Source organism: Pristis pectinata, chromosome 11 (genome assembly GCF_009764475.1).
Source record: "Pristis pectinata isolate sPriPec2 chromosome 11, sPriPec2.1.pri, whole genome shotgun sequence".
NCBI lineage: Eukaryota > Metazoa > Chordata > Chondrichthyes > Rhinopristiformes > Pristidae > Pristis > Pristis pectinata.
In genome coordinates this window covers 45,828,327-45,856,151 of record NC_067415.1, presented here as the reverse complement: position 1 = coordinate 45,856,151, position 27,825 = coordinate 45,828,327, and the positions used below count along the sequence as shown (strand labels likewise).

At 39.4% G+C, this 27,825-nt stretch overlaps 1 protein-coding gene across 2 annotated transcripts in view; it reads left to right on the top strand.

Moving 5' to 3' along the window:
- Positions 1–27,825, top strand: part of LOC127575938 (NADPH oxidase 4) — a 119,938-nt gene that overhangs the window by 32,854 nt on the left and 59,259 nt on the right. For both annotated transcript variants that reach the window (XM_052026200.1, XM_052026201.1), the window contains 6 exons: positions 3,361–3,458; positions 9,639–9,666; positions 12,112–12,184; positions 12,306–12,386; positions 21,360–21,552; positions 25,993–26,157. In XM_052026200.1, coding sequence (XP_051882160.1) covers positions 3,361–3,458; positions 9,639–9,666; positions 12,112–12,184; positions 12,306–12,386; positions 21,360–21,552; positions 25,993–26,157 — 638 coding nt within the window. The remainder of the gene's footprint in view (positions 1–3,360; positions 3,459–9,638; positions 9,667–12,111; positions 12,185–12,305; positions 12,387–21,359; positions 21,553–25,992; positions 26,158–27,825) is intronic.

Below are 27,825 nucleotides of genomic sequence, written 5' to 3'. Positions count from 1 at the left end.
GATTTCATTAATAGCATTGGGACAGAAGAAGTTTACTTGCCCAGAGTAAATATTTAATTTTCCCTTGTTATTTTTTCTCATCCTTATGCTTGCCCTTTTTGTCTGTATCGGATTTAACTTGAATTCATTTTTTTCATTGTTCCAATGTTACCAGCATTTGCTGTACCTCAGAAATTTGTCCATGGTCTGAAGTACTGAATATGCAGATTAGTTGCCCACAAAGATCATCCATTGACTTGAATGGAATGAATTTCAGAGAGAGAATACAAGTACACTATACTATATGTTGACATAGCTATATAGTACATTTAAATGCCATAAACTTATTGGCACAAATTTCTGATTTGGAGTCCAGCATACAACTGCTGCCTAACCAACGAAGAATTTTTCGGTTGGCTCATTGTCAAATGTAACAATATGGGCAAATTTACTTCTTTCTGTCTGTTTCTAGTACCTCAGTTCAAAGAAAACAAAACTTCAAACATGAATATTTTAAGACAATACTGCAATTTGGATCATAGCCATAGAGCTGAATGTAGCCTTTTGCTTTTCGAAAGCTTGTAAGCTTAAACCTGTACCTTGCCTGTGCTTGCCCTTGCCAAGGAGTAGTGTTAGACAAGAAGATATTGAGGCTTGTATGAAACTGATTATATTTAATAACTGAGGGGTTTGTCGTCACAGTTCTTTTTAATGAGGCCGTTAGCTCAGGTTTTAAGAGAAGCATTTGGTGGACAGATGTGTTGAAAGGTGGAGTTTGCTTTCTTGCTCTGCCTTGATGTATCAGCCAGTGGAGCAAGAAGTTTTTGTGATGTGTGAAGAATTACGTAGACTCAGCCAAAGCATAATAACATTCATGTTGACACAAAAAAACCGTCAATCTAAGTACCTGATTAATGTTTGGTCACCATGTTCACAATTGTCCAAGTGTAATTTTCCAGGATAAGTTGAGACTTCTTTTGGTGATGGTGGAACTTCCTTTCCAGGCCCATGTGTACAGCAGGGGCACCATGAAAAATTATCAAAAGACAGTCACTCCCTGTGGAACAGAAAATAGTCTCCCAGTTGGTGCCTTTTGGAGGAGAAGGTTAAAGAAAAAAAATTAAGAGAATGCGTAATTTTAAATAAAATCTTTTTGCTTGATTTCTGGATATTTAGTTTATCATATAACCCAGAGAGTGAAGGAGAGGTCACAATCTGTAGTAATCAGTATCTTTCAGAATTCCACACACTGACCTCTATAGGTGAGATAATGTAGGATCTGGCAAATGATATTTTCCTTCAGTCATGGTTTTATTGTGTTTTAACTTGCATAAGTGCAGGCTGATAATAAGATGGCATGAGACTAACTCTGTATCTCCTAAACCAATGAGAATTAACAATTGAAAAAGAAACATTGGAACAATGGAAAGTGATGAAGCCAAATTCAATCAGATGTAGAAAAAAGAACAAAGTTAAAAATGAGAAAAAATAACAAAGGAAAAGTAAGTTTTTTATTTTAAAACTCGATGTTTTTAGAACTTCCTCCTTATAAAATGAGTGAGCGGCATAACTTTTTGCTTTCTGAGCCAGAGAACTTCATTGACATTGCATTAACAATTATCACATCATTAAAAAGGTACTTCACTGTTAAGGACCAGCAGTGAGTTTAATAGGCAATTAAACTGCAAAAGCAGCAATGTTTTAAAATCACCAGGGTGGCTTAGAATAAGATGCCATTAGTATGAAGCAAACAGTGTAGCAACATTAATCAAGGAAATTGCAGCATGCTCTGGAGATTCATAACTCAGTGAATTTGCTGGCCAATTTATACGTTACGAGAAGTGTTTGTTGTTAACATGCTGTTACTTTTCCAACAATAATGATAATTGTTAAGACATTGAGGATAATAATTATGTTGGAGTGTTGCTGAAATTGCCATCTACGATTCTTGTACACCCACACTTACTTGGAGTGGATACAAAGGGCGTTTCCCAATAGCCATCCACACCCTTCAAGCCACCATGCTTGTATGAACACTTTCCTCTCATTTCAATGTTGGAAGCTGTGTGGACTTAGAGTCATAGAACACTACATCATAGAACCTAATGCTGCCTTCATGGATTTCAGCCTTTTTTAAAAAATCAGTTGTGAGCTACATACCATTGGGCCCTTGATTATTATCTTACAGTGGCTCCGGACCACTTGTGCCAAAGAAGTTGATAGGTCGAGTTCATCATGAACATGCATCCCATTTACCCTGCAATTTTCCTCATCTCCATGGCAGCCCTTTTGACTGCTGCAATGCCGTGGGGAGAATTCTTTAATTGCTAACTTTCTTCCCAACAATCAATGCAGTAAAGTTGTGAGTTTGGTAGAAAGCTCTTGATGGAAACCACACAGGTTCCATTTTAGTGCACAAAATCTGTGTCCTGAAAAAAACATAGTGCACTACCTTTCTTGCATCTTTGCCAAATATTGTTATTTTTGGGGGAGATCTAGATCTGAGTGGGTTTTAATGATATATACAATATATGTTTGGTGAACCAAAAGAGGGTGAAATCCAGAGCCAGATAAACAATAGTGCTATTGGGTGAAACAAATTTCCATAGGTTCACAATGTTACATTTTATGCAGATAATCAGAATTTCCTACCCACTATGATTAGATCTCTGAATTGAATTAAAGCTGAAATGTGACTTTTTTCTGCAACAGGAACACTGACAGATAGCCACAGGTAATGGGAATACAAGAGAACTAAATGTGTAGAGATGCATTTGGGGGGATATTGTCTTCTTGCAACAACCTCACTTAAATAAGTAATTCAATTGTATTAATTGACTTTGTGTGTTCCTTGAAAATACTTGATAATATTTTGCCTGTTCTAGTCATAATTAGTTCTGTGATTCTAATCTGCTTTTAAAATTCTTGAACAGAAATATAAATGATATCCCATTACCATGGTCTGTTTTTGCAACGGCTTGTGCTATATGCACATTTCCCACATAACAATGAACTTTGTCTTATGGCAGTAATGATTGAAGACAAATTTAATATCAAATATATCCTGCATTTGTGCATATTGTCCCCATTTTCTCACCGTCTTTTCTAATAAAATGTTATGCATCACCACAAATGCCTAAACATTGGCGGACGCTTGCCATTAGGTTTCTTAGTACCAACGATTGGGGTTGGAATTCACTCTTGTCCTTTTATCAATTTGCACAAGATTTTTACAAACAATTGTGTAATTTGTTTTTGAGCTTGCATATAGCAATGTAGGGTGAAATTAGTTAACAATATTTATAATTGTGTAACAAAGTCTTTCCTTTATACATGAACAATTCTCATGTAATAAAACTTTTTGTTCACTTCTAATTTCAGTAGTCCATGTTGCAGCTCATATGGTCAACGCCCTAAACTTCTCTCTGCATTACAGTGAAGAATTTCCAGCCCTCAATGTTGCTCGTTACCGGGATGAGGTCCGTATTCTGTGTGTTCATTATATTTTTTCATGTTGAAGGATCACTTTAGAACTAAATGTTCATCTTGTTGCGTTGATGCAGTCAAAAATTGGAAGGACATTACTGTCTCTGATTAATTCAATTCCCCTGTTGTAGGAGATAATTTTGCCTGATGTGGTGCAAATACTGTAACTACATTTGGAATATTGTGGATAGTGTGGAGGGCTGTCGAAGCTTACAGAGGGATATTGATAAGATGCAGAGCTGGGCTGACAAGTGGCAGATGGAGTTCAATCCAGAGAAGTGTGAGGTGGTACACTTTGGAAGGACAAACTCCAAGGTGGAGTACAAAGTTAATGGCAGGATCCTGGGCAGTGTAGAGGAGCAGAGGGATCTGGGGGTTCATATCCACAGATCACTGAAAGTTGCCACACAGGTGGAGAGGGTAGTTAAGAAAGCTTATGGGATGTTAGCTTACATAAATCGTGGGATCGAGTTTAAGAGCCGCGAAGTAATGATGCAGCTTTACAAAACTCTGGTTAGACCACACTTAGAGTACTGTGTCCAGTTCTGGTCGCCTCATTACAGGAAGGATGTGGAGGCGTTGGAAAGGGTGCAGAGGAGATTTACCAGGATGCTGCCTGGATTGGAGAGTATGGATTATGAAGAGAGACTAAAGGAGCTAGGGCTTTACTCATTGGAGAGAAGGAGGATGAGGGGAGACATGATAGAGGTATACAAAATATTAAGAGGAATAGATAGAGTAGGCAGCCAGCGCCTCTTTCCCAGGGCACCAATACTCAATACAAAAGGGCATGGCTTTAAGGTGATGGGTGGGAAGTTCAAGGGAGATGTCAGAGGGAGGTTTTTCACCCAGAGGGTGGTTGGTGCATGGAATGCGCTGCCTGGGGCGATGGTGGAGGCTGATACGTTGGTCAAGTTCAAGAGATTGTTAAATAAGCACATGGAGGAATTTAAGGTAGAGGGATATGTGGGAGGAAGGGGTTAGATAGTCTTGGAGTAGTTTGAAGGTTGGCACAACATGGTGGGCTGAAGGGCCAGTATCGTGCTGTATTGTTCTATGGTTCTTTGGTTCTAATATTTCAATAATATGCTTCTCTTGTTGAAATACTCTATTTAAAAATCAGTCATTGAAGAAACATAATCCTGGTTGTTCCTCTAATAGGATTAGAAGTGATGTAGAATAGAAGTGTTGATCTGGAAGGTTAGGTCACATGGGATTCAGGGGGAGCTAGTGAGGTGGATTCAGAGTTGCCTCAGTGATGGGAAGCAGAGGGTGATGGTTGAAGGTCGATTCTCTGACCGGAGGCCTGTGACTAGTGGGGTGCCCCAGGGGTCAGTGTTGGGACCTCTGTTATTCATTATTTATGTAAATGTACATGGCATGATTAGCAAGTTTGCTGATGATGCTAAGTTAAGGGGTCTTGTTAATAGTGAAGCAGGTTACAATGAATTGCAAAGAGATCTTGATCAGTTAGGGAGGTGGGCTGAGGAATGGCATACAGATTTCAACTTAGATAAGTGTGAGGTGATGCATTTTGGATAGTCAAACCAGGGTAGGACTTATACAGTGAATGGGAGGGCATTGATGAGTGTTGTGGAATAGAGGGACCTGCGAGTACAAGTGCACAGTTTGCTGAAAGCGGCTACACAAGTAGCAGGGTGGCGAAGAAGGTGTTTAGCATCTGGCCTTCATCAGTCGTGGCATCAAGTTTAGGAGCAGGGACATTATGTTGCAGTTATATAAATAGTTGGTGAGGCCGCACTTGGAGTATTGTGCACAGTTTTGGTCACCCTGTTATAGGAATGACATTATCAAGCTGGAGAGGGTGCAGAAAAGATCTACGAGGATGCTGCCTGGACTGGAAGGCCTGAGTTATAGGGAGAGGTTGGCCATGCTCGATCTTTATTCCTTGGAGCATAGGAGAATGAGGGGTGACCTCATAGAAGTTCATAAAATCATGAGGGGTATGGTTAGGGTGGATGGTCACAGTCTTTTCCCCAGGGTCAGGGCATCTATATCTACAGATACAAGATTAGAGGGGAGAGATTTAAGAGACCTGAGAGGTAACCTCTTTACACAGAGGGTGGTCAGTGCCTGCAATGAACTGCCAGAGGACGTGGCTGAGGTGGGTACAATTGCAAGTTAGGAGGCATTTAGATAGGCACATGGAGTAGAGGGGCTTGGAAGGTTATGGGCTGAATGCGGGAAACTGGGACTAGCAGGGAGGATGCTGTGGTTGGCATGGACCAGTTGGGCTGAAGGGACTGTTTCTGTGCTATATTATTCTATGACTTTATGACTCTATAATACACCCTGGTGAATATTCCATTCCATTTTCCTGGGCAGGGGCACATATTAGATATGGGAATCTGGTATCTTGAAGGACAATTTGGATGGTATTAATGAGATATAGAAATTGAAATAGGGTAGAAGGATCCTGAAGCGAAACATTGGAATTTTTTGGAGGTTTTTACCTTCAATGACAGTCTTATAAATTTAGGCCTTATGTGAAGGGTGAAGGTGTTATTGTGATGTTCTGTCCCATGGTTTAGTGACTGGGCAGGGTTTTTGCTGTTGCCCCAAGGAATACTGTTCTCACAGATCATCCTCCGCAAGAGCAGGTACAAGGGTTTCCAGTTTACGAGTAGGTTTTGCTTGTTGAATTATCTTTCATTTTCTGCAGCTGTCCTGTTAGTTTTAAACAAGAATCATGAAAAGTATTCAAATCCTTTTTCTTAAGTCTTAGTAAAGAAGAGGTTTTGATTTCAAGATATATATCTGTGAAGAATGTCCTGTTACTGTTTGTTGGACTAATTGAATAGTCTTCAGGTTGGCAAGCTGTAACTAGTGGGATGGCATTTAGATCAGTGCTGGGCTTCACAATCTATACCAACAACTTAGACTGAGGGTATATTGTAGCCATGTTTGGTGATGACACAAGGAGCAAGTTGTGAGGAGAACACAGAATCTGCAAAGGGACATAACTTAGGTGTATGGGCAAAATTTGGCGCCTGGAGTATAACATGGGGAATGTGAGGTTATCCACTTTGGAAGGAAAACAGAAAAGCAGAATTTTGTTTGAATGAAGAGACACTTTGAGATGCTGCAATACTGATGTTCTGGGTATCGTCATACATGAATCACAGAAAGTTAGCATGAGGGTGTGACAAAGTAATTAGGAAAGCAAATTGAATGTTTGGCTTAATTGCAAATGGGATGGATTATAACTGTGGGGATATTTTGCTACAACTGTCAGTGTACACTGTCTCCCTATTTAAGGAAGGACATACTTGTAGTGGAGGCAGTTCGGAAAAAGTTCATTACGTTAATTTTTGGGATAAGGGATTCTCTAATGAGGTAGATTAGGGCCTATATACTTCAGGGCTTTGAAATAATGTAGGTAATTCATTGAAACATTTAAGATTATGACAAGGCAGTGACTGTGAGGTGTTTTCCTTTGTGAGTAATCTAGAACCAAAGGGCATTATTTCAGAATAAGCGGTTATCTATTTAAGATGGAGGTAAGGAAGGATTTCGTCTCTCAGAGTTTGTGAATTTTTGAAATTTTCTATCCCAGTGAGCTACAGAGGCTAAAAAGTGTTAACTTTATTCAAGGCCAAGATAATTTTTTGGTCAGTAGGGAAGTTGAGGGTTATGGTGAATATACAGGCAAGTGGAGCAGAGGTTAGATCAGATCAGCCATGATCTAATTGAATGGCAGAACAGGCTCAAGAAACCTTCTTTTGGTCCTTTTTTTATGTTTTTAACAAACTCTACTCTCTAATGATAATGACAAATGCTGTCTTCAGAGTGTGTCGTGGTAACCCTGATCAGCTGTACTTTTAACAGACTCCTTTAAGAATAACATTGCAACAATACAATATGTTTAAACGAGTTGGATATTTTGTAACCAAATCCAACGTTCTACAATGTTTGGAAAAATCAAGTTGTGTTTTTATTGCATGGGATTCCAAGATTTTTAACAGTATTTTGGGGATTTAGTCTATGACTCCATATGTTTATATTTAGAGCAGCTATGTTACAGTGATCACCTGAGAGTCCAAAGCCTGCTCTGATAATTTGGGAATTGCATTTTGCAATGGTGTCCATTTCTCTTTAAAATATGGCTTTATTTAAGACATCTTTGTGGATTTGTTTATTAGATATTCAGAGAGCTAGCTAAAGACAATGTTTTGAAGAAAAGGCAGATGCAAGTTGTTAAACTTATGGGCATTTTCTTATGAAGGGCTGATGTACAAATTGTCAGGCTCAAATTTCTAATAGTATGTTTGTACTGTAGCATTACATTATTTCTGTTTTTTTCAGTATACATATGTTCATTTTCCTTGCTGCCAGCTCACCACCTGCTCCCCTTCATCCTATCACCTAAATTTAATACATTTGTCTCACAGAAATCCTGAACACAGTATAAATAGTGTGAATGAGCAGAAAAATACCTGTAAAATTCAACCCTAAATGTTTTCTTATACGAAGACTTAAAATTACCTAACAAGTTAAAATGTTCACAAAAATGTTTCCAGCTAAATTGATTAATTGGACCTCAGGATCTCCTTCCCAACCTTCCCAGCAAATGTGTCCCTTATGAAAACAGAACTGAATCTTTGCTAATTTCACTACAAAGGAAATCGATTTTTTTTTTGCTAGGAAATTGGGTTGAAAATTAGGAATATTCAGTTACTTGATTTCAATACTAGGTTTTCTGGCCTTGAGTGTTGTCTGTCAATTTGCAGACATATCTCTTTCATTAAGGTGCTGTGTTGCTGTAAGGTTCCAAGGTTGAGGGATCATCATGTTAATTTCTCTTTATTTTGTACTTTTGTATCAACATTTTCTTGTGAATGAGTAAGGTTCTTTTAAATTTAGATATTGTATAAACTTGCCTTCTTTTCTGAACACTAATATTTAACTGTGAAAATTATCATATCTCTGTGTATGCACTTTGATGTGGTCACATCATTTCAGAGGTTTAGACAGTATATTTTCTCTGTTTCTTTTTCAAACATTGGGTCAGATTTCTTTTCATATTTACATTTCTTTTTCAATGGAGATCACAGTTATAGGGCAGGAATTTCAAACTCAGAGACCAAGGTATGACCATAAATGAGTTATGCATTCAAACTCTTTATAAGATTAGATTCAAGCAAAGAGCCTAACAAGACAGCTGCCTTTAGGTAGAGAAATAAAATGCAGTGTGTGTGATACCAGTAATGAGCAGACCATTTTATGTATCTATTTTTTCCTGCTGAAGTGGTTCTTTAGACTTCAATTCTTGGTGCTGGGAGAATTTCCTGGAGAGTAAAAAGTAACAGGAGGAAAATTTATAAGTAACAGGAGGAAAATTTAGCTGTGATCAAAAGAAAAATACTACAGATGCTGCAAATCAGAAACAAAATAGAACGTACAGGAAATACTTAATAGGTCAGACAGCATCTATGGACAGAGAAACAAGTAAATGAGTCAGGTCAAATTCTAATTAAAGTCCATTGTCCTGATATATAACTGTGTCTGTCTCTACAGATTTTGCTGGACCTGCGGAGTGTTTTCAGTAATTCAGCTTCAGCTCTATATTTGTACTTTAGGGTTGTGAATACTTCTTACGTGAAAAGTACACAATTAATCCTTGTAGGATCTGCCAGAAAATGTCTGAAAATATTTTTGAGTTGCATAGGAAATTAATCCGATTGATTTTTTTTTCACCTGTGGAATGAAACAAGGCTAGTGCATAATAGCTGTCAAAAATGTCATGTTTACATGTCATTTTCAATGTCAGTGGCCTTTATGGGTCACCTACCATAACATCCATAGGGTCCATTGTGCTGCTATGCACTAAGGAAAGTATCAAGGATGGGGCTACCAACAAAGCTTCCTCAATTGAAGCTAAACAATACCCAACATAATGCCTGTAGCATTGCAACAATATATTAAAAGTCATACCACATGGTATATTCACAATCTATATTCTACACCTATGTCAACTCGAGCAATTGAGTTTTCATCTGTTTTCTGGCAAAACTGAGGTAGTATTGTGTATTTTAGTTTTGTGCATCTTCTAAGGCCTGTAAGTTCTATCACATAGGGTGGGAAAGGAGTAGCATGATTCAATTTAACTCTCATCAGAGCACTTTTAATGATATGACTTTTTCTTTTTCCAGGATCCCAGAAAGATTCTCTTCACAACACGTGCGTATGTTGTTGTAAGATTATATATTTAGGAAGAAGTAATGACTATGTAATCATGTTCTCTTCAGCAATGAAGGACAAAACAATTCTCAAATTTGAGCAAAGCTTGGCACTATTTAGGAAATCGTGTTTATTGTTATAGTTGGTGGTTGGTTGAAATAAATAACGTCAAACGCTTGATTCAATGCAATTGTTACAAATGTACATCAAGGTTCATGCAGGCTATTTATATCATAAGTTATGCTTATCTGTAATTGAGAAGGCATCCTTATCCTGTTCTTGAAGTCACTCTGTAGAGTTCCTGAATGCGCAAAGCTATTTTCTTTGCTGAACATAAATGAAATGGGTTAAACGGAGGAAAGAATTTTTTAAGTCAATAAACAGTTTATTTAGCATGCCTTCAAATTAGTGATACATCAAAATGCAATACACTGGTACTTCACTTAGTGGTCAGGATGTGTTCCCAGGAATAAGAGCACTAATGGAATTGACATTAAAATAAGTAATTATAGCACTATATACAGAGACTTGCAGTACCAACAGCGCTGCAAATGAGTCATAATAGCATTATATACAGAAATATGTGTTACCAACAGCACTGCTGTACTGGAAGCCTGGTGTGAATTCAAGCCCTCCCCACTGCTGGGGAGATTATAAGAGAATCTACAGGATCTGTCAACATGTGAAGCAGGTGCCGCCAGTCCCCTGCAATGGCTTACATGGACTGTGCCGGCCAAGCTGCAGCCTTGAGGCCCAGATTGCAGTGCTGATAATTGCACTGCTTGCCCTGGCCCACCCAACACCAGCCCTTACAGGCAGTCTCTCCACACTGAGCTGCAGGTGATTCTTTGCTGATGGGCTGCCAGCAGATGGTAGGGGTTTGCACCAGGTTCTCGGCACAGCGGCACATAGCCTGAGCAGAAGTGTATTTTATAGTACAGTGAGGTATGTGCCTGTGAGTGGTCAGACAGAAGTACCCAGAATGCTATAATGAATCTGCAATCTGTGGGGTAGTGTTACACAGAGTACCAGTGTGTACAACCAACTATTCCATTTACTGGCTTTGTTACTATGTTGTTGCCTTTTCAAAATTTATCATCAAAGCCTTCAAGATATTTTGATAATTTTGGGATTTGACAATATTTGGATTCTGCTTCTCAAGGGCTTGTGCTTCAGAGAATGCAAGGTCAGCTCATTAAAATATTTTTCTGGTGCTGTAGCTCTGAGAGGGTAGTGTGTTGGAAGCACCACGGGCATGGACACTGCAGTATTGGTTGTCAATAGTTATTACTGGAATGCTGGCTATTCTCAATGCTTAGTTTTCTTTAGTGGAGAAAAACAGAGACTTCAAGGATTTGGCTTTTGTAAAACGAAACAAACATAGTGGGTGGAGTGGGTTAATTTTTTTCTTTTGCATTTTGAATAATCTCTGTAATTTCTCTGAATAGGGCTGTTTGTGAGGAGATCTGTGTTTATGTTTCCCATTCTTCTTGGTAGAACAAGGAGGCCAATGTGAAAAGCAGGGAACTACAAATGTTGGAAATCTGAAATATAAACAGGTGCTGGAAGTACTCTATATGTCAGGCAATGTCTGGGGAGAGGGCAACAAAATTAACATCTCAGGTTGCTGTGTCATCTTCAGAACTCTGGAGCTGCCCTGAAGAAGGTGTTTTGAAGAAGGGTCATTGACCTGAAACATTAATTCTGTTTCTCTCTCCAAGGCTTGAAAGGTTCCTATCGTGACTTCTCCTGATTTGGCAATATCATAAGGACACAACTTACTTGAGCAGGAGCAGGAGCAGGCCATGTGGTCCTCAACCTGACTTCACCATTCCACAAGTTCTGATCATTGGGCAGAAGAGTGGAGCTGAGACCAATCTGCTGATTGATCTGTAGTCCATGAATCTGTCAGTCTGAGGCTTGAATATACATAATAACTCAGCAGCCATAGCTCTCTGGAAAAAAGAATTCCAAAGATTTACGGTCCTGAAAGATAAGAAATTCTTTCTCATCTCAGCATTAAACAGGCATCCCTCTATTCTGAGACTAGTTCTAGGTTCCCCACTAGAGGAACATCTTAAGAGCAACTATCCTTTCAAGCCCCATTTAGAATCTTGTATTTTTTAGTAAGATCACTTCTCATTATTCGAAACTCAGGAGGGTATAGGCGGGATCTAATTAATCTTTCCTCATAAGATAACCACTCATGATTAGTCTAGTGAAACTTCCTTCACTGCCTCAAAAGCTTGCTTAAGTAAGGAGATCAAAGATGTAAACAGCATACAAAGCCTGGTTTAATCAAAGCTCTACACAGTTGTAGCACTTATGTACTCAATATGCCTTGCAATAAAGGCCATTTCTTCATTTCTTGAAGCTCTTTAATTTCACATTTGCAAAACCTGATAATTTGAAATATGTCTGTTGACAAAAAAACTTGTCATTTAGTTCCAGGAGTAACTGGCTTCCTCATGGTGTTGGTGCTTTTTTTAATGTGCACTTCTTCATCATACTCTATAAGGTGAGAACAAGCTCTGGCAACGTTATCTGAATCACTAAGTAAGGATGAATGAGTATTAAAAAAGTCTTTTTCCATGGGTTGTGTGCTATTACTGTGTACTGATTTCCTTTATGATTTGCAGGTATTCAAACTATGACATCTTTTGGTACACACACAACCTCTTCATAATCTTCTATATTTTACTTCTGCTTCATGTGACTGGGTAAGTGACTTGAAGGAACTATTTTTCAAGAAAGTTTTCAGCAAACCTATGCCATAGCTTACTGTGTGCTTTATCTTTATGAAACTTGTGAATATTTAAGATCGCAAAGTCTAGAAATTGCTCCATGTCTTTGCTTTTGCTGTTGAGAAAGTTGCGTAAAGAGCAAGAATTTCACCAGCGTAGTCAATTTCCCCATTGTTTCAGTGCAGCATTCTTCATTGGTGAGTTGCAAGTTTATCAGCATCTTGCTCAGCAGATGTGCTCTTTGTGACTAGCTCTTAAGGACATACCACCAAAAAAATCAAAACCCTTCCAGCTACAAAGGAATATTGGTGCCAAATGACTGGTTGCTCTACTGATGGGAGGGGAGTGAGAAGCGCTCCCAAAGGGTTGGAGAGACTGACAGGCTGGTGAAGAAGTGTCTACAATGGCATGTTCTTTGTACATGGAGACCTCTGGAGCTACAACCAGACATATCTAACAAGGGATTGCCAGGCAGATTTCATTAAGGTATAATATTGCAGGAGCATAGTCTTTGAATTCAGGGGAAGTCTGCAATGTAGACAAATCCCCTGTGCCTGAAGGAAGAGTGTGATCTCTTCCTGAGTGTGGGGTTTTGGTGATATCTCTAATACAGCAATGAACACAAACTTTCTGATGAGCAGAGATTTGCAGCTGCAGCCTGGAATGATCTTGAGGCTCGGAGGCTTATCTCCATTGCTGTCTAACTACATACGTGAGGTTAAATTTGAGTTTACAGAAGGTCACCAATCTCAGTGAGGTCACCGGATATGATTTGAAGGTTGGCCCTTTAAATGGCACTGTTTTGGGGAAAGTGGGATATTATTAACCTGGGTATATGAGTAAACATGAACTGTTTTTCAGACCAATGAAGTTGACAAGCTCACTGGAAGTGAATTTTGCATGTTGCACCGCTGTAGATGGTATTTAGGGGAGTTTAGTACTGGGGGGGAAAAGTACGAGGGAGAATTAAAATCCCACCAAGAACTGATGAGATGAATTTCCCACCAGTCACTAAGGCACCCAGGAATGTGTGCACAATTGCTTTACAGAAGGTAAACTGATTTTCAATAGTACAACACATTTTTCAGAGTTATGAAAATGAATTTCTAGCCCCAACCCTTTACTGTGCAATTTTGCTAACTGCAAGATCAACTAGTTAAAACTGAAAGGATTTCTTTTGTTTGTGTTTCCAGCAGAAACTGGGATGTTGAATGATACTCTTTGCTTATAAACAGCATTAACTGATGGAAGAGTGGATGTACCACTGTAGTATTCTGGACATGAAGTTTTAAAATGCTGGTTCTCGGCCAGAGTTCCCCTCATCATGCACACCCAGTCTCAGCTATATCGATGATTTAGTAGTTGAGGACAATGGCAAATGAATGGTGTATTAATTATGCTTCAGCTGTTCACAGACTTCTTGTTGCCCTTTGCATGCCAATTTGTCGTCATGTATTCAGCAGAATTTGAAAGTCAAAAATTTGTAGGTGCTGGAAAACTGATAATTAAAATAAACAGAATGTGCTGAATAGGTCTGGCAGCATCTGTGAAGAGTCTTGGACCTGAAAAATTAACTCTATTTCTCTTTTTATAGATGCTGCCTGACCTTCTGGGTGCTTCCACTTCTTTCTGTTTTTAGTCCAACAGAATGTAATACCTCTAGAGGGCATTAGGGAGTTGTGTGAACAGTCCAAAAATTTAATAAGTTTAGTTATTTTCAGTTAAAATATCAGTAGATGTCTTAATATGTTGAAGGCATTAATTGCAAAAGTAAGAACAAAGTTACTTCATTCTTACTATTTTTCTTCAATCTGGCTTTCTTCATTCAAATTAATGTTCTTGCTGTTCCTGTGAAAATGCTGACCTTGGCACAGGTTTAAGGGGCAGGTTTGCCAGTGTAAGTAGTGAGAAATTCAGCAATTTTGTACTCCCTGGTTAGATCCATGCAGGGTCCAATGTTGGAATGCAGCTGGGAAGGCATTGGCAGAGGCTGGCTTGCAACTTTGGGATTTTCAGATTTGCAGTGGAATTCCAAACTTGCAGTGATGAGGTGAATGCTGAAAGTTTATTATAAAACTGCCAGCATTAGCAAACCTGTTCTGCTCCTTTGTTCTGTTGAAAGCTAAAGAGATTAGCCTTGTTTTCAGTGTGTATAGACATGAACATATTTCAGAGGAGGGAATGGAAGTTGCTTAGAAGGAAAATACTTGTCTGACAAACTGTTGTGGAAGCAGCTTGCCACACAATCGATCAAAGTGTGGTAAATAGAGGAAATGTTAAAATCCTCACATTGTTCATGCATGGAAGTGTGCTATCCTGTTCCCTTTAGTTGTATTTATTTACTGTTGATACTGCTTCTTCTCTTCCCATATTGCTTGGAAACTATTTTTCTTCCCACTGTAACTTCTTCCCTGAAGGGTTTGACTCCCTTTGTACCCCACCGGATACAGTCATTTGGTAAAGGGATTATTGTTATCTTGGTAACAGTGGACTATTCCAGGCAACATCCTGGTGAATCCTTTCTGCACTCTTTCTATCCTTCCCAGACATGAACATAGGCCTTTCCAGTAGTTATTGTTGGACACTGGTTAGGACCTGATGACTACAAAGCACTGAGATTAATCACAAAAAACCTTCCAATCTTGTCTTCAGTAAAACAGTCACATACTAGGCATTGCATCTTGAATCTTCCTGTAATAAAAGCAGAAAACTCTGGAAATACTCAGCAGAGCATGCAATATCTGTGGAGAGAGAAATAGAATAATATTCATTTTCTAACAATTTCCAGTTGTAATGAAAAGTCATTGATCTCACATTGTTCATGCATGGAAGTGTGCTATCCTGTTCCCTTTAGTTGTATTTATTTACTCTGTTGATACTGCTCCTTCTCTTCCCCCATTGTTTGGAAACTATTTTTCTTCCCACTGTAACTTCTTCCCTGAAGGGTTTGACTCCCTTTGTACCCCACCGGATACAGTCATTTGGTAAAGTGATTTGTGTTTCTGTTTTCACAGATGTTGCCTGGCCTGCTGAGTATTTCCAGCATTTTCTCTTTATATTTTTGACTTCTAACTCTTGCAGTATTTTTTTTTGCCTTTAAACCTACAGTATGTACCCTAGTTTTAGACTCCCCTACCCTTAGAAAAAGGCTGTGACCCACCTACCTTACCCATGTCCCTATAATTTTCTAAACATCTATAAGGTTGCCCCTTAGTCTCCTGTGCTCAGTCCCAGCCTGTCTAACCTCTTGCTTCTCACTAAAGCCCTCTATTTCAGACAACATCCTGGTGAATCTCTTCTGCACTCTTTCTAGCACTACCACATCTTTTTTGTAGTGTGGTGACCAGAACTGCACACAATGTTCCAGGTGTGGTTTAACCAATGTCTTGTACAGCTGCTCCAATTCTTATTCTCAATACACCTGCCTTTGAAGGCAAGCAAGCTAAATGCTGCCTTCACTGCTCTATCCACTTTCAGGAAGCTATGAACTTACACCCTAAAGTCCCTCTGTCCATGAACGTTTCTAAGGTCCCAGCCTTTTACTGCATATGTCTGGTCTGTATTAGACCATCCAAAATGTATTACCTCATACTTGTCTGGATTAAGTGCCATCTGCCACCACTCTTCTCAACTTCCCAGCTGACCTGTGCCTCTCTGTATGCTTAGGCAATCATCCTCACTCTCTAACTTACTTCAGACATTCTTATCCAAGTCACTTATATATTTGACAAACAACAAAGGTCCCAGCACTGATCCCTGCAGTACACCACTGGTTACAGACTTATGGCCAGCAAAGCAACCCTCCATGACTACCCTTTGCTTCCTATTGCCAAGCCAATTTTGGATCCTGTTTGCCAGAACACCTTAGATTCCATGTGCTCTCACTTTCTGGATCAGCCTACCATGGGGAACCTTGTCAAAAGCCTTGCTAAAGTTCTTGTAAACCACATCTCTGGCTCATCAGTTTTCTTAGTAACTCATTCAGATTTGAGATACAGGATTTCCCATGCAGAAAACCATCTAATCAGTCCTTGCTTTTCCAAGTGATTATATATCCTATCCCTGCTTAAAGTGGTGGAGGTTATCAAGAATGCTGCAGGTATAGGTGGAAGAGACTGGATGAAGAAAGAAGAAGTAGGGAGAAGTGACCTCTGTGGGAGACAAGCAGGCTGAAATGATAGGCTTACTGGGACACTCCTGCTTGTAGTTCATAGAGGCCAGCTAAAAGGGGGCCAGGGAGTTACATGACTGGAGGCATTTGAGGAAATGAGGTCAGTGACTGTCTGGAAAACAATGGTCTCATGCTATTTATGTGTCAGTCTTGGCTCCATACTTCTGAGTCAGAGTCATGGGATCAACTCCCACTTTCAAGACTGAAGCAAAATATCTAGACATTCCACTTCAATGCTGATGGAGTAGAGGAGCCATCATTCAAATGAAACTTTAAACCAAGGTTCTGTCAGTCTTCAGATCCCATGGCATTATTCAAAGGAGAGCAGAATATTTCTCTGTGGTAATACCACTTGAACTAGTTTTTTATCTAATATGACAATGTACTTTATGTGTCTTTGCTCTGCATGCATTTGTGGGGCCTTGATTTGCATGTCCTTTAAAACAACATTTCAATGCCTTTAAAGTATTTTGAAATGGTTCTGAGATCATGAAAGGTGCTATATAAATTCAAACATTTTCCCCTTTCTTCTTAAGCCTTCTAATATTGAACTCTGTGGATGGAATTACTAACTTGGAGACTTATTTTGGAATTTAGATCAGACTAAATAAAGCCATTTGTGCTGTTCAGAGGGATGGGGAAAGATGAATTTTAGTCAGTCTGTGTTTTTGCAAGCAGAGAGCTCTTCGTAATTGTCTAAATGGATTTGGAATTGGAATTGGTTTATTATTGTCACTTGTGCCGAGGTACAGTGAAAAACTCGTCTTGCATACTGTTCATACAGTTTAATTCATTTCACATTGCATTGAGGTAGTACAAGGTAAAACAATACAGAATGCAGAATAAAGTGTAACAGCTACAGAGAAAGTGCAGTGCAGGTAGACAATAAGATGCAAGGTCATAACAAGGTAGATGGTGAAGTCAAGAGTCCATCTTATCATACTAGGGAACTGCTCAATAGTCCTATAACAGCTGGATAGAAACTGTCTTGAGCCTGGTGATACGTGCTTTCAGGCTTTTGTATCTTCTGCCAGATGGCAGAGGGGAGAAGAGAGAATGTCTGGGGTGGGTCTTTGATTATGCTGGCTGCTTTACTGAGGCATTTCTGGTACTTGTTCAAAGAGTGCCTTTTTATAAATAGAAATCTCCTTGAACAGAACTGTCCTGACAATGGATATATTTTAAAATGACTTCTTGAGATACGACCCCCCGTAAAGTTATCAAGGATGCCAAGAGACATTACCAGTCCAAAATTGAGTCCCAGACCAGCCGTCATTTGTGGCAGGGCTTACATGCTATAACAAACTACAAAATGAAGTCGGGCAGCATCGCTGACATCAGCGCATCCCTTCCTGATGAGATTAACGCATTCTATGCATGTTTTGAAACAGAAGGGGATTGGAATGTCACCACCTGCTCCGACAGCCTCCAATGCACCCGAACCCACAGTCACCATTACAGACGTAACATCAGTCTTTCGAAAGGTGAAACTGTGGAAAGCATCTGCCCCAACTGGTGTCCTGGCCCTGTCCTTGGATCCTGTGCAGATCAGCTGGTGGGGGTATTTGCAGATATTTTTAACCTCTCCCTGCTTTAATCTGAGGTTCCCACCTGCTTTAAGAAGACCGCTATCAACCCAGTACCTAAGAAAAATAAGGTAATGTGCCTTAGTGACTACTGCCTGGTGGCTCTGACGTCTACCAACATGAAGAGCATTGAGAGGCTGGTCATGGCACGCATTAACTCCAGCCTCCCAGACAACCTCGACCCATTGCAAATCCCCTACTGCCGAAGCAGGTCCAGTGCCTCTACTTCCTCAGGAAGCTAAAGAAATTCAGCATGTCCCCTTTAACCCTCACCAATTTTTATCAATGCACCATTGAAAGCATCCTATCTGGATGCATCATGGCTTTGTACTGCAACTGCTCTGCCCATGACCATAAGAAACTGCAGAGAGTTGTCGACACAGCTCAGCACATCAGGGAAATAAGCCTCCCCTCCATGGACTCTGTCTACACCTCTCACTGCTTCGGTAAAGCAGCCAACATAATCAAAGGCCCACTGACCCCGGACAATTTCTCTTCTTCCTCCTCCCATCAGGCAGAAGTTACAAAAGCCTGAAAGCACATACCACCAGGCTCAAGGAAGACTTCTATCCCACTGTTATAAGACTATTGAACCATCCCCTACTACGATAAGATGGTCTCTTGACCTCACAATCTACCTTGTTATGGCCTTGCACCTTATTGTCTACCTGCACTGCACTTTCTCTGTAACTGTAACACTTTATTTTGCATTCTGTTATTGATTTCACTTGTATTACCTCAATGCACTGTTGTAATGAAATGATCTGTATGGATGGCATGCAAAACAAGTTTTTCACTGTACCTCGGTACATGTGGCAATAATCAACCAACTTACCAATTAACCTTATTTGTTACATGTCTCCAATGATAATTACTGAATGTCTACAGAATAAGATCAGTTATTTATTTATTAGTCACATGTACATTGAAACACAGCGAAATGCTTCTTTTTGCATTACTGATAATGTGCTGGTGGCAGCCCGCAAGTGTCACCACTCTTGTGGTGCCAACATAACATGCCCACAGCTCCTAACCCGTACGTCTTTGGAATGTGGGAGGAAACCGGAGCACCCAGAGGAAACCCACGCAGTCAAGGGGAGAACATACAAACTCCTTACAGACAGCGGCAGAATTGAACCCGGGTCACTGGTGCTGTAATAGTGTTACGCTAACTGCTACACTACCATGCCACTCACCTACACTACTGTGCCAAAGGACCTTTCTTAAAAACAATAGCTTGTGCCACAGTACAATTATTTAAGCTTTGGTCTTCAGCACTTTAAGCCTGTTGCATTTTTATGTTGAACACACTCAGTTGTGCAACTGTGAATTACACTGGAGCTAGGTTTGAAGATGTTCTCAACATTGTCTCCACACAAACACACCAACACAGAGAGAGAGAGACACACACACACACACACACACCACACACACACACACACACACACACACACACACACACACACACACACACACACACACACACACACACACACACACACACACACACACACACACACACACACAGATCAGGCACTCCAGAATCTCACCTGACAACATGGATTTGGCATATATAGAATTGGTTGTATAAGAGAGATTGTAGTTTGCAGGCTGTTACCTGTATAAGTACAATGTATATACAGAAGCTTCCAGACTTGCTCTAGAAGATGCTTTGGAATGAAAAAAACATTTGTTTTGGAGCTCCCGAGTCTTGGTTAGTTTGTTCAACACCTAGCCGTCTGGTAATAGTGACCAGGTGCATGGACCTGACAAGTACCTTTAGTACCTTTCAGGTAGCAAAATATCCTTTGATATGTTGCAAAAGCATTGTCAAACAAAATTTGAAACTGAACAACTAGAAATTTTAAGGCAAATATACAAAACCTTAGTCAAAGAGGTTGGTTCTAAGGAATGAAGCGCGATGAAAGAGAAAGCTTCAGAGCATATGACTTTGGCAGTTGAAAGTACAGTTATTAGTGGTGCAGTAAATAAATAGAGGAATGCTCAAGAAACTGGAATTAGGATCTCTGACCCTGAAGCATTGTAGGGCTGGAAGGAATTAGAGAGTTAGGAAGGCACATCATGAAGAAACAATGTGAAAACAAAGAAGTGAATTTTGAAACAGAAGTTTAACTGGGCAAGATCAGCAGAATAGCAATGATGGGTGAACAGGATTTAGTGTGAGTTAGGACAAATAATAGAATTTTGGATTATCTCTAGTTTATGAAGAAGCAGCACTAATATTATTTTGCATTAAGTTTTGATGATGGGGAGTAAACTGCAGGAAAAAAAATCCTCTAATTTTCTAGTTGCAAAGTACAACTATTAATAAGTTTGAAAACAAGTATCATCTGTGTAGAGAGATATGGGCCTTCTTTGAATACCTTGACTGTGCGAGAAGTGAAAGCCATTAGCAGATTATATTATAGTCTTCCTAAGCTTGCTTGTTTTAATATTCAATCACTTTGTTTTCTTTTTGGACACACTGTGGAGTTTGTTTAGAAGAACCTACAACACTGTTGAGAATTTGCATTTCTGCACATCTTTGGCTAAAACATTGGATAGAAGCATTAATAAGTTTGATAAAGGCAGTCATTTCTCTGTATGTATTGACTAACTGGATGCCATGTGCTCTGTAAAGGCTGGTATCTTGAACTGTGTATTTGGCACTGTCTAGCAATTGTGAAATTGTTGCACAGAGCAATAAGAATAGATAGGAATAGCCAATATCTTTAGCTGATAATATAACTAATTAGAAATGCTTTCACCTTGTACAATTATGACTTTTATATGAAACCACAGAGATAACATTGACTTATTATGAAAGATTCAAAGCAGCCTTAACATTTTTAATACAGATGTTTTTCCCATCACCATTGGAACAAACAGTATGACATTCTAACTGCACTTTGTAACAGCAATTACATAGATTTTTGTTGTTTGAAACAAAGCTCAAATAATTTGTATGATCAAATTCTTTTGGGGAGTTAAGCCATATGCATACAAAACTGGCAGTTCTGAAGGATTCAGTGTGGTTTCTAAAATTAAACAAGGGTTAAACTGAGAAGGTGGTTACAAAGGAAGGGATGGGGCTAAGGTGGAACATGAAAACAAAAGTTTTTGAATGATTTGGATAAAGTGTGAAGTGTATTACATGTTTGGAAAAAAAACTTTTGTGTTAATTTCTTCCAGAGGCATGTTGAAATATCAGACAAATTTGAATGAACACACCCCTGGCTGCATTGATCCGAATAAAACATTAATTGATGATATCCCTGTATCCGAGTATCCACCAGAAAGCAATGGTGAGCCTCAGCCTGGGTTGGAAAACAACTTTGGGAGGGTCTGCACTGAAGCCCCAAAGTTTCAGTCTAATTTACAAGAGGTATGTAAGATTTGGATTGTTTGCATTAGCACATCCAATACTTAATTTTGCCTTATTACGTAAAATGTACAGCACAGAAATGGCCATGAAGCCTATTCATTTCATGAGTCACCTTCCATCCTGCCTCATCTACTCTACAGTGTAACTTGCTATTTCCCTTGCTATTCCCCAGTTCACTGGGGTAGTTTCAGCCATTCAATCTGGCAAAAAAGTGACAGGACCAAATCAATGGAATGACTGAATTAAATGGAAAGTAAAATGATTGGTTGGTCTCTTTATGCCTACTTACTTGTCCAGTGGCTTAGATAAAATTAGGTTACATTGTTTGGTGGAATGCGGTTTTAATTTCAGGATTGTTGTGACCATCTTAATCATTATTAACTTGAAGACTTTTCAGTTAATGAGTCATATCTTCCACTACAGTTTCCAGTTCATTGAACTGCAAACTTACTCCTGCAAAAAGATTTTCAGTAAAAAGATACTGGTAAAAGTAAATATTTAGATACTAAGTCTTCATGGAGGTGCATACAATTTACAGCATAGAAATAGCCTTTCATCCCAAATCATCCTTATTTATGTTTACCTCTATGCAAGCAAATGGTACTAATCATATCACCTACCATGTATGAATGTTTGTTCACTCTTCAATCTAATCTTTAATGTTGACATAATTTCTGCTTCATTCACTAACTACAGTGATAAAATATATACTTCTTTCTGACCCTTATTTTTCTCTAAATCTTACATGTTTCTTTAGGTGATTCATCAAACCACGAATGTTTATCTCTTGGAAATTTATTGTGCATTTATTTACACAAAACTTATTGTTTGTTGGAGGACTGACAGAGTAGCATTGAAATTTTCACTCAATACAGCTAAGGACTTTATATGTTCACATACTGAAACATATTTAGTGAATGATAAAATAACTTCAAATTATTTCAGCTTTAGGCAAAACAATTCACTCCATTTAGTGGTGGGTATAATATGGGGTGACTCTTTTCCACACGCCAAGGAACAGATATTCCTCTTGTCATTAATTTAAATGGAGAACACAGGCAAGGAACTGTGACTGAGATCAGCAGAGCACAGGAGTGGACTTTTCATGCATTGTAGCAGTTACATTGAACTTGATACCTTGATCAAATGGACAGAAAGAAATAGTAAAAGGCTCTGTGTGTTTACCTTTCTATCATGAAGGCCCTCTTGAACTTTGCCTCAACTGTTGAGCCATAGTTGCAACTTTCTAAAGATGACAGCCTGCTTGTGGAATATTCTTTGGCAGGCCAACATGGCCTGGTTTAACTACTTTTGATGATGGGCAGAATAGGCATTTGTAAAAGCTCATTGATCCCTTTTGTATAGTTTCGTGTTGCACTGGTGTGTAACTCCAGAAGGTTAACCATGTATTTTGCTCTGACCCCATTATGAATTTGTTCGTCCTGTTATTCACCACAGCCATTTCACCCAGATCGCAGCTGGGTTTTTACTTTCTCTTTATAAACTTGCCTGTTTTCTCTGTTAGACCTGCCATCTGACCTGTGAATTTTCAGTAATTTTTGTTTAACTTTTTGGGTCAGGACTGAGAGTGTGGAAGAAAGATAAGTCACTATGAAGAGATGAGAGGGAGGGGTATGACAGAGGCTGGTAGGCGATAGGTGTAACCAGATGAGGTGGGAGATGATGGGCAGGTGGAGCCAGGTGAGGGAGGAGGGAGTTCTGAGACAGAGGCTGGTGGGTGATATGTAGAAACAGATAAGGAATAAAAATGTGGACAGGAAGGTGAACAAAAGGAGAGAGGACCTAGGTGGACAGGTAGGAGTGGGAAAGGAACACAGTTTGTGGGTTCCCTGAAGCATTTGCAGTCTCTTGTGTCTTGTCTTCCTTTCTCTGCCTTGTTGAAACGTGACGATTATTTTCCATTACAGGCATAGGACCATAGCTTATAGAATCATATGTTTTTGTTTATTGAAACAGACATTAATTCGAGAATGTTGGCGCCTGGTGAGAGTGAGGGAACAGCATATCACTCGAGTCCACATCGAAAAAAGTCCCTGTGTGCATCTGACAACTCATTGTGATTACATAAGGATAACTGTTCCAATAATTATTAATGCTTCCACAGATTTTCCCCAACATTATGTTGTCACTCCTTCTGTTAAACACTATCCACATGTGGCATTTCTCCCATCTTGTAATACCAAAACGTACTCGCCATTGGTGTAATTTATCAGATTATTTGAACGTTTTCTGGAAAAATAGTACACAATTGTTTGATTGATTTGCAATTTGGATTGAAATTCCCATATGGGAATGGAATAAAGGAATGGAAAATAAATAGTTTAGCTTTGCTACCTGCTGAAATTTATGATGATTGTAATCAGTGCCCTGTGCACTTTATAACACAGGGATAAGGCTAATGTATACTGGGAACTAAGTGTCAGATTGAAACGTTCTTGTACCTAGTCTCTGTAAAATTGTGTATTGCAGTAATTGTAGTTTTAAAATGCCCAGCATCAAACCGTTTCCAAATTCATAACACCCTTCTCCTCCAATCCACCCTGAGCCCTAGTCTGAGCCAGATACTTTGTTTGTTACTAGGCTCTCACTCAGTCAGACTTCCAGCAATGCAGGTGCATTGAAAAATTTTGATGGTATTCAGATTGCCGGTAGCGAAGGCCATTCACCGATTGAAAATCCCCACAGATACCAAGCTCTCAGCACTGCAGTGAGGTTTGGTTTAAAAAGTCAAAAGATTAGAGGTTTGTCATTCAGCGCATTCACCATTGTGTCCATCTTTTGACCTGAATCTCATGCGATAAGTTTGTGGGATTTGACTGATAATGAGTTCGTGGTTGAATGACTGATGAGTGGAGGCTGTGAGACGTAGAGTGCCAAAGAAGGTGCGGGGGAACACATGATTGTTTGGTATTAATCTTGACCAATGGAGGTTGCAGATGGATTAAGGATGGGTTGTGAATTGAATAATGTACGTAATAGTGCAGTTCATTAGGCACATAAGTTGAAGATGCACTAACTGACCTTGTGGTTACTGAACTTGCTTCACTGCTATGAGGTCATTAGGGCCTTGACTTCTGACATTGTCATTCATGACTGTTTATGGTACGGGAAGGCCTTCTGGCTCTCTGCAGATACCAGAAATCTTCCTGCTTTATATCTCCTTTGCCAAGACACCTAGCACAATATCTGAAAAATTTGGAACCTGCTTCTCTTGTGTCATAGAACTCACTTCCTGCACAAAAGACAGCACCTGTTTCAGTCACAATCCATTTGTCCTATAAGAGATGTAGTGCTATCCACTAAAGACATTGTATCAGCAGAAGGCATTCAGTAGGTTAATATTGGCTGGATGCACAAATCATTCTGGGCTTTTAGAGTACAGTTTAGGAAGAACCCCTCTGATATGCATTCTATTTTGAATATGTGTTTTAAAATACTGTTGGCTTTGCTGATTGCCATATTGCATTGGTAAGAAGTGTTGAGTCTAATATGATACTTCAGCCCAACTAGTTTATGCTGACCCAAGAGAGCAATCCCATTCTCCACTAATTTTCCCTGTAACCTATACTCCACTCATTCTCATCAACTCCCCTCACATTCTACCACTCACCTGGGGGACAATTTACAATGGTTAATTAACCTTTCAACCTGCAAGTCTATGGAATGTGGAAGGAAACTGGAGTATCCAGTAGAAACTCATGCAGCCACATGGATAATGTGTAAAATCCGTATAGACAGTACGAGAGGTCAGGATTGAACCTGGGTACTTAAACCGTGAGGCAACAACTTTACTTGCTATGCATTTTGCCACTCAAAGTTTCCATAATTAGCTTAACTTAGAATGTGTTTCGTTTATCTTGCAATGTGCTTTACTCTCCATGCTTAAAATTCAACCAATGTTGTGAGCCCACAACAGAAATGCAATCTTCTAATCAAATTCATTGGTATTCAATGTTGCAACTTCAATATTGAACACCTAAATATCTCTCTAAAATTGGCTATGAATAAAAGCAAGCTATATGCTTTAACAGCCAAATAACAATATTGTATTTTAAGCCGTGAAAAATTAAATGAGTAGACATTTTTGTTATTGTGACTGTCATTCAAGAAGGCACCCTTTTTGCTCACCAAAAGCAATACTTTTAATAATAACTAATAGAAGTTTTGCCATTTTACTTTTAAATTATGAAAAATCCTCAAAGTTGCTCAGATTTGTCCAGAAGGTCATTACTGTTTTGGTGGAAATATGTCATTGGGATGTAGATTTTGTAGCCCATATTCGTAGTTGAAACTAATAGTAAAATTATTGGGAGAAATAATCTCCACATGTGGCTTAATTGTTCTTTGCGATGGAGCAAAATCTATTTAGAATAGAATGTTGTCATTTTTTCTAATCAGAATCTTTTCTTTACTTTTAAGACGTGGTTTTGGGTGTCTGGCCCTCTCTGTCTCTATTGTGCAGAAAGGCTGTATCGATATATTCGGAGCAACAAACCTGTTACCATCGTCTCAGTGAATTCTCATCCATGTGATGTGATAGAGATACGAATGGTAAAAGACAACTTCACAGCAAGGCCAGGTCAGGTAAGTTCAAATAACAAATGAGTCATCATTACTAAATACTTGTTATACAGACTTGTGAGAAAATGGGGTTGACATTGTCTATCTGCTGAAAGAGTAAAAGTCGCAATTAAAAGTTATCTGCCTCATTGAAAGGGGATGTTGCATTCAACTGTATTGTTGTGGGACCTTTTGGATACTAACTTTTCTCTCTTTTGAATTTATGCTATGGTTTTAAATAATTGAGAGAAAGATATGTAGTTCAGACTTGCCAGGACGTTTAACTTAACACTATGCTCAAGTAAACTCCCAACAGAAGGAAAACTAATGCTCATTTAATCCCCAAAACATTCACTGCAGAATTCTTCCAAAGAACTGAATAAACCTTTTTGGAATACCGCATGGGTTAGAAATTCTACAGAGCAGGAAAAGATGTGTTATAACAATGCTGAACTGGAGGTACCTGGCACAGAGCCTTACAGAAAACTGGCACTGAAATCTTACTACACACAAACAGCAAGGCATTGTGTGCAATAGAATAGACCTTGTACTCTTTGTGCAAAGACTTCACAATGGCAGAACTAACAGAGGAAATCAGATTGCTTGTGGATTGTGGCAAAAAGGGGCAAGAGGGGATTGTGCCTGGCATTGAGGGTCCAGAGCAATGGAGACATCTTAAGTCAGTGTTCTGGAACATTGGTGGTTTATGGGAGAGAGTGTGGGAATACATGTGTGAGATGGGTATCAGGGCTAGGGGCTGGATCAACACGTTTAGAGATTGGAGGTTGTGGGGGTTGGGCATGAGGCAGGGAGTTACTCTGGCTGGATGTGGAAATGGGAGTTCTAGGGACATTGGGCAATGCTGCCAATGTAAAAATAGGTAGTCTTACTGATGATAAGAATGTGTAGTCCTCAGATGATTTTGGGGTCAGCAACAGACAGGAAGACATTTATTTAGTGAATCTGAGACTGATGGAATGTTACAGGATGTAAAACTGATTCTAGGGAAGCTGAAACATAATCAGAAATGTTTAAATCACCAGGAGCCTTGATTGCAGCAAAATAAAAGGTTTTCAGATCAATGCAACAACAGAAATATTGAGTCTCAAGTTTCCAAGCAAAGGACAATCAATGCAAAGACATGAAGTGATGGATTGAATTGTAGAAAATAGTGGCACCTGTATAAGCAGAATATGAAATCAGCTACAAATTATTCAATCAAAAACAAAACTATGCCAAATTATTGTGAACGGAGGCAGCCAATTAAACCCAGGATTAGTGAGGTATAATCTGTCCTCAGCCCTCTACTCTACTCACTATACACTCACAACTGTGTGGCCAGATTCTTCTCTAACTCCATCTACAAGTTTGCAGATGGATATCACCGTTGTCGGTCGTCTCTCAAACAGCAATGAGTCGGAGTACAGGAAGGAGATAGAGAGCAGTGGAATGGTGTCATGATAACAACCTTTCCCTCAATGTCAACAAAACTAAAGAGCTGGTCATTGACCTCAGGAAAGGGGGAGGTGTACATGCACCTGTCTACATCAATGGTGCTGAGGTTGAGAGGGTTGACAGCTTCAAGTTCCTGGGAGTGAACATCACCAACAGCCCGTCCTGGTCAAGTCACGTAGATGACATGGCCAAGAAAGCTCACCAGTGCCTCTACTTCCTCAGGAGGCTAAAGAAATT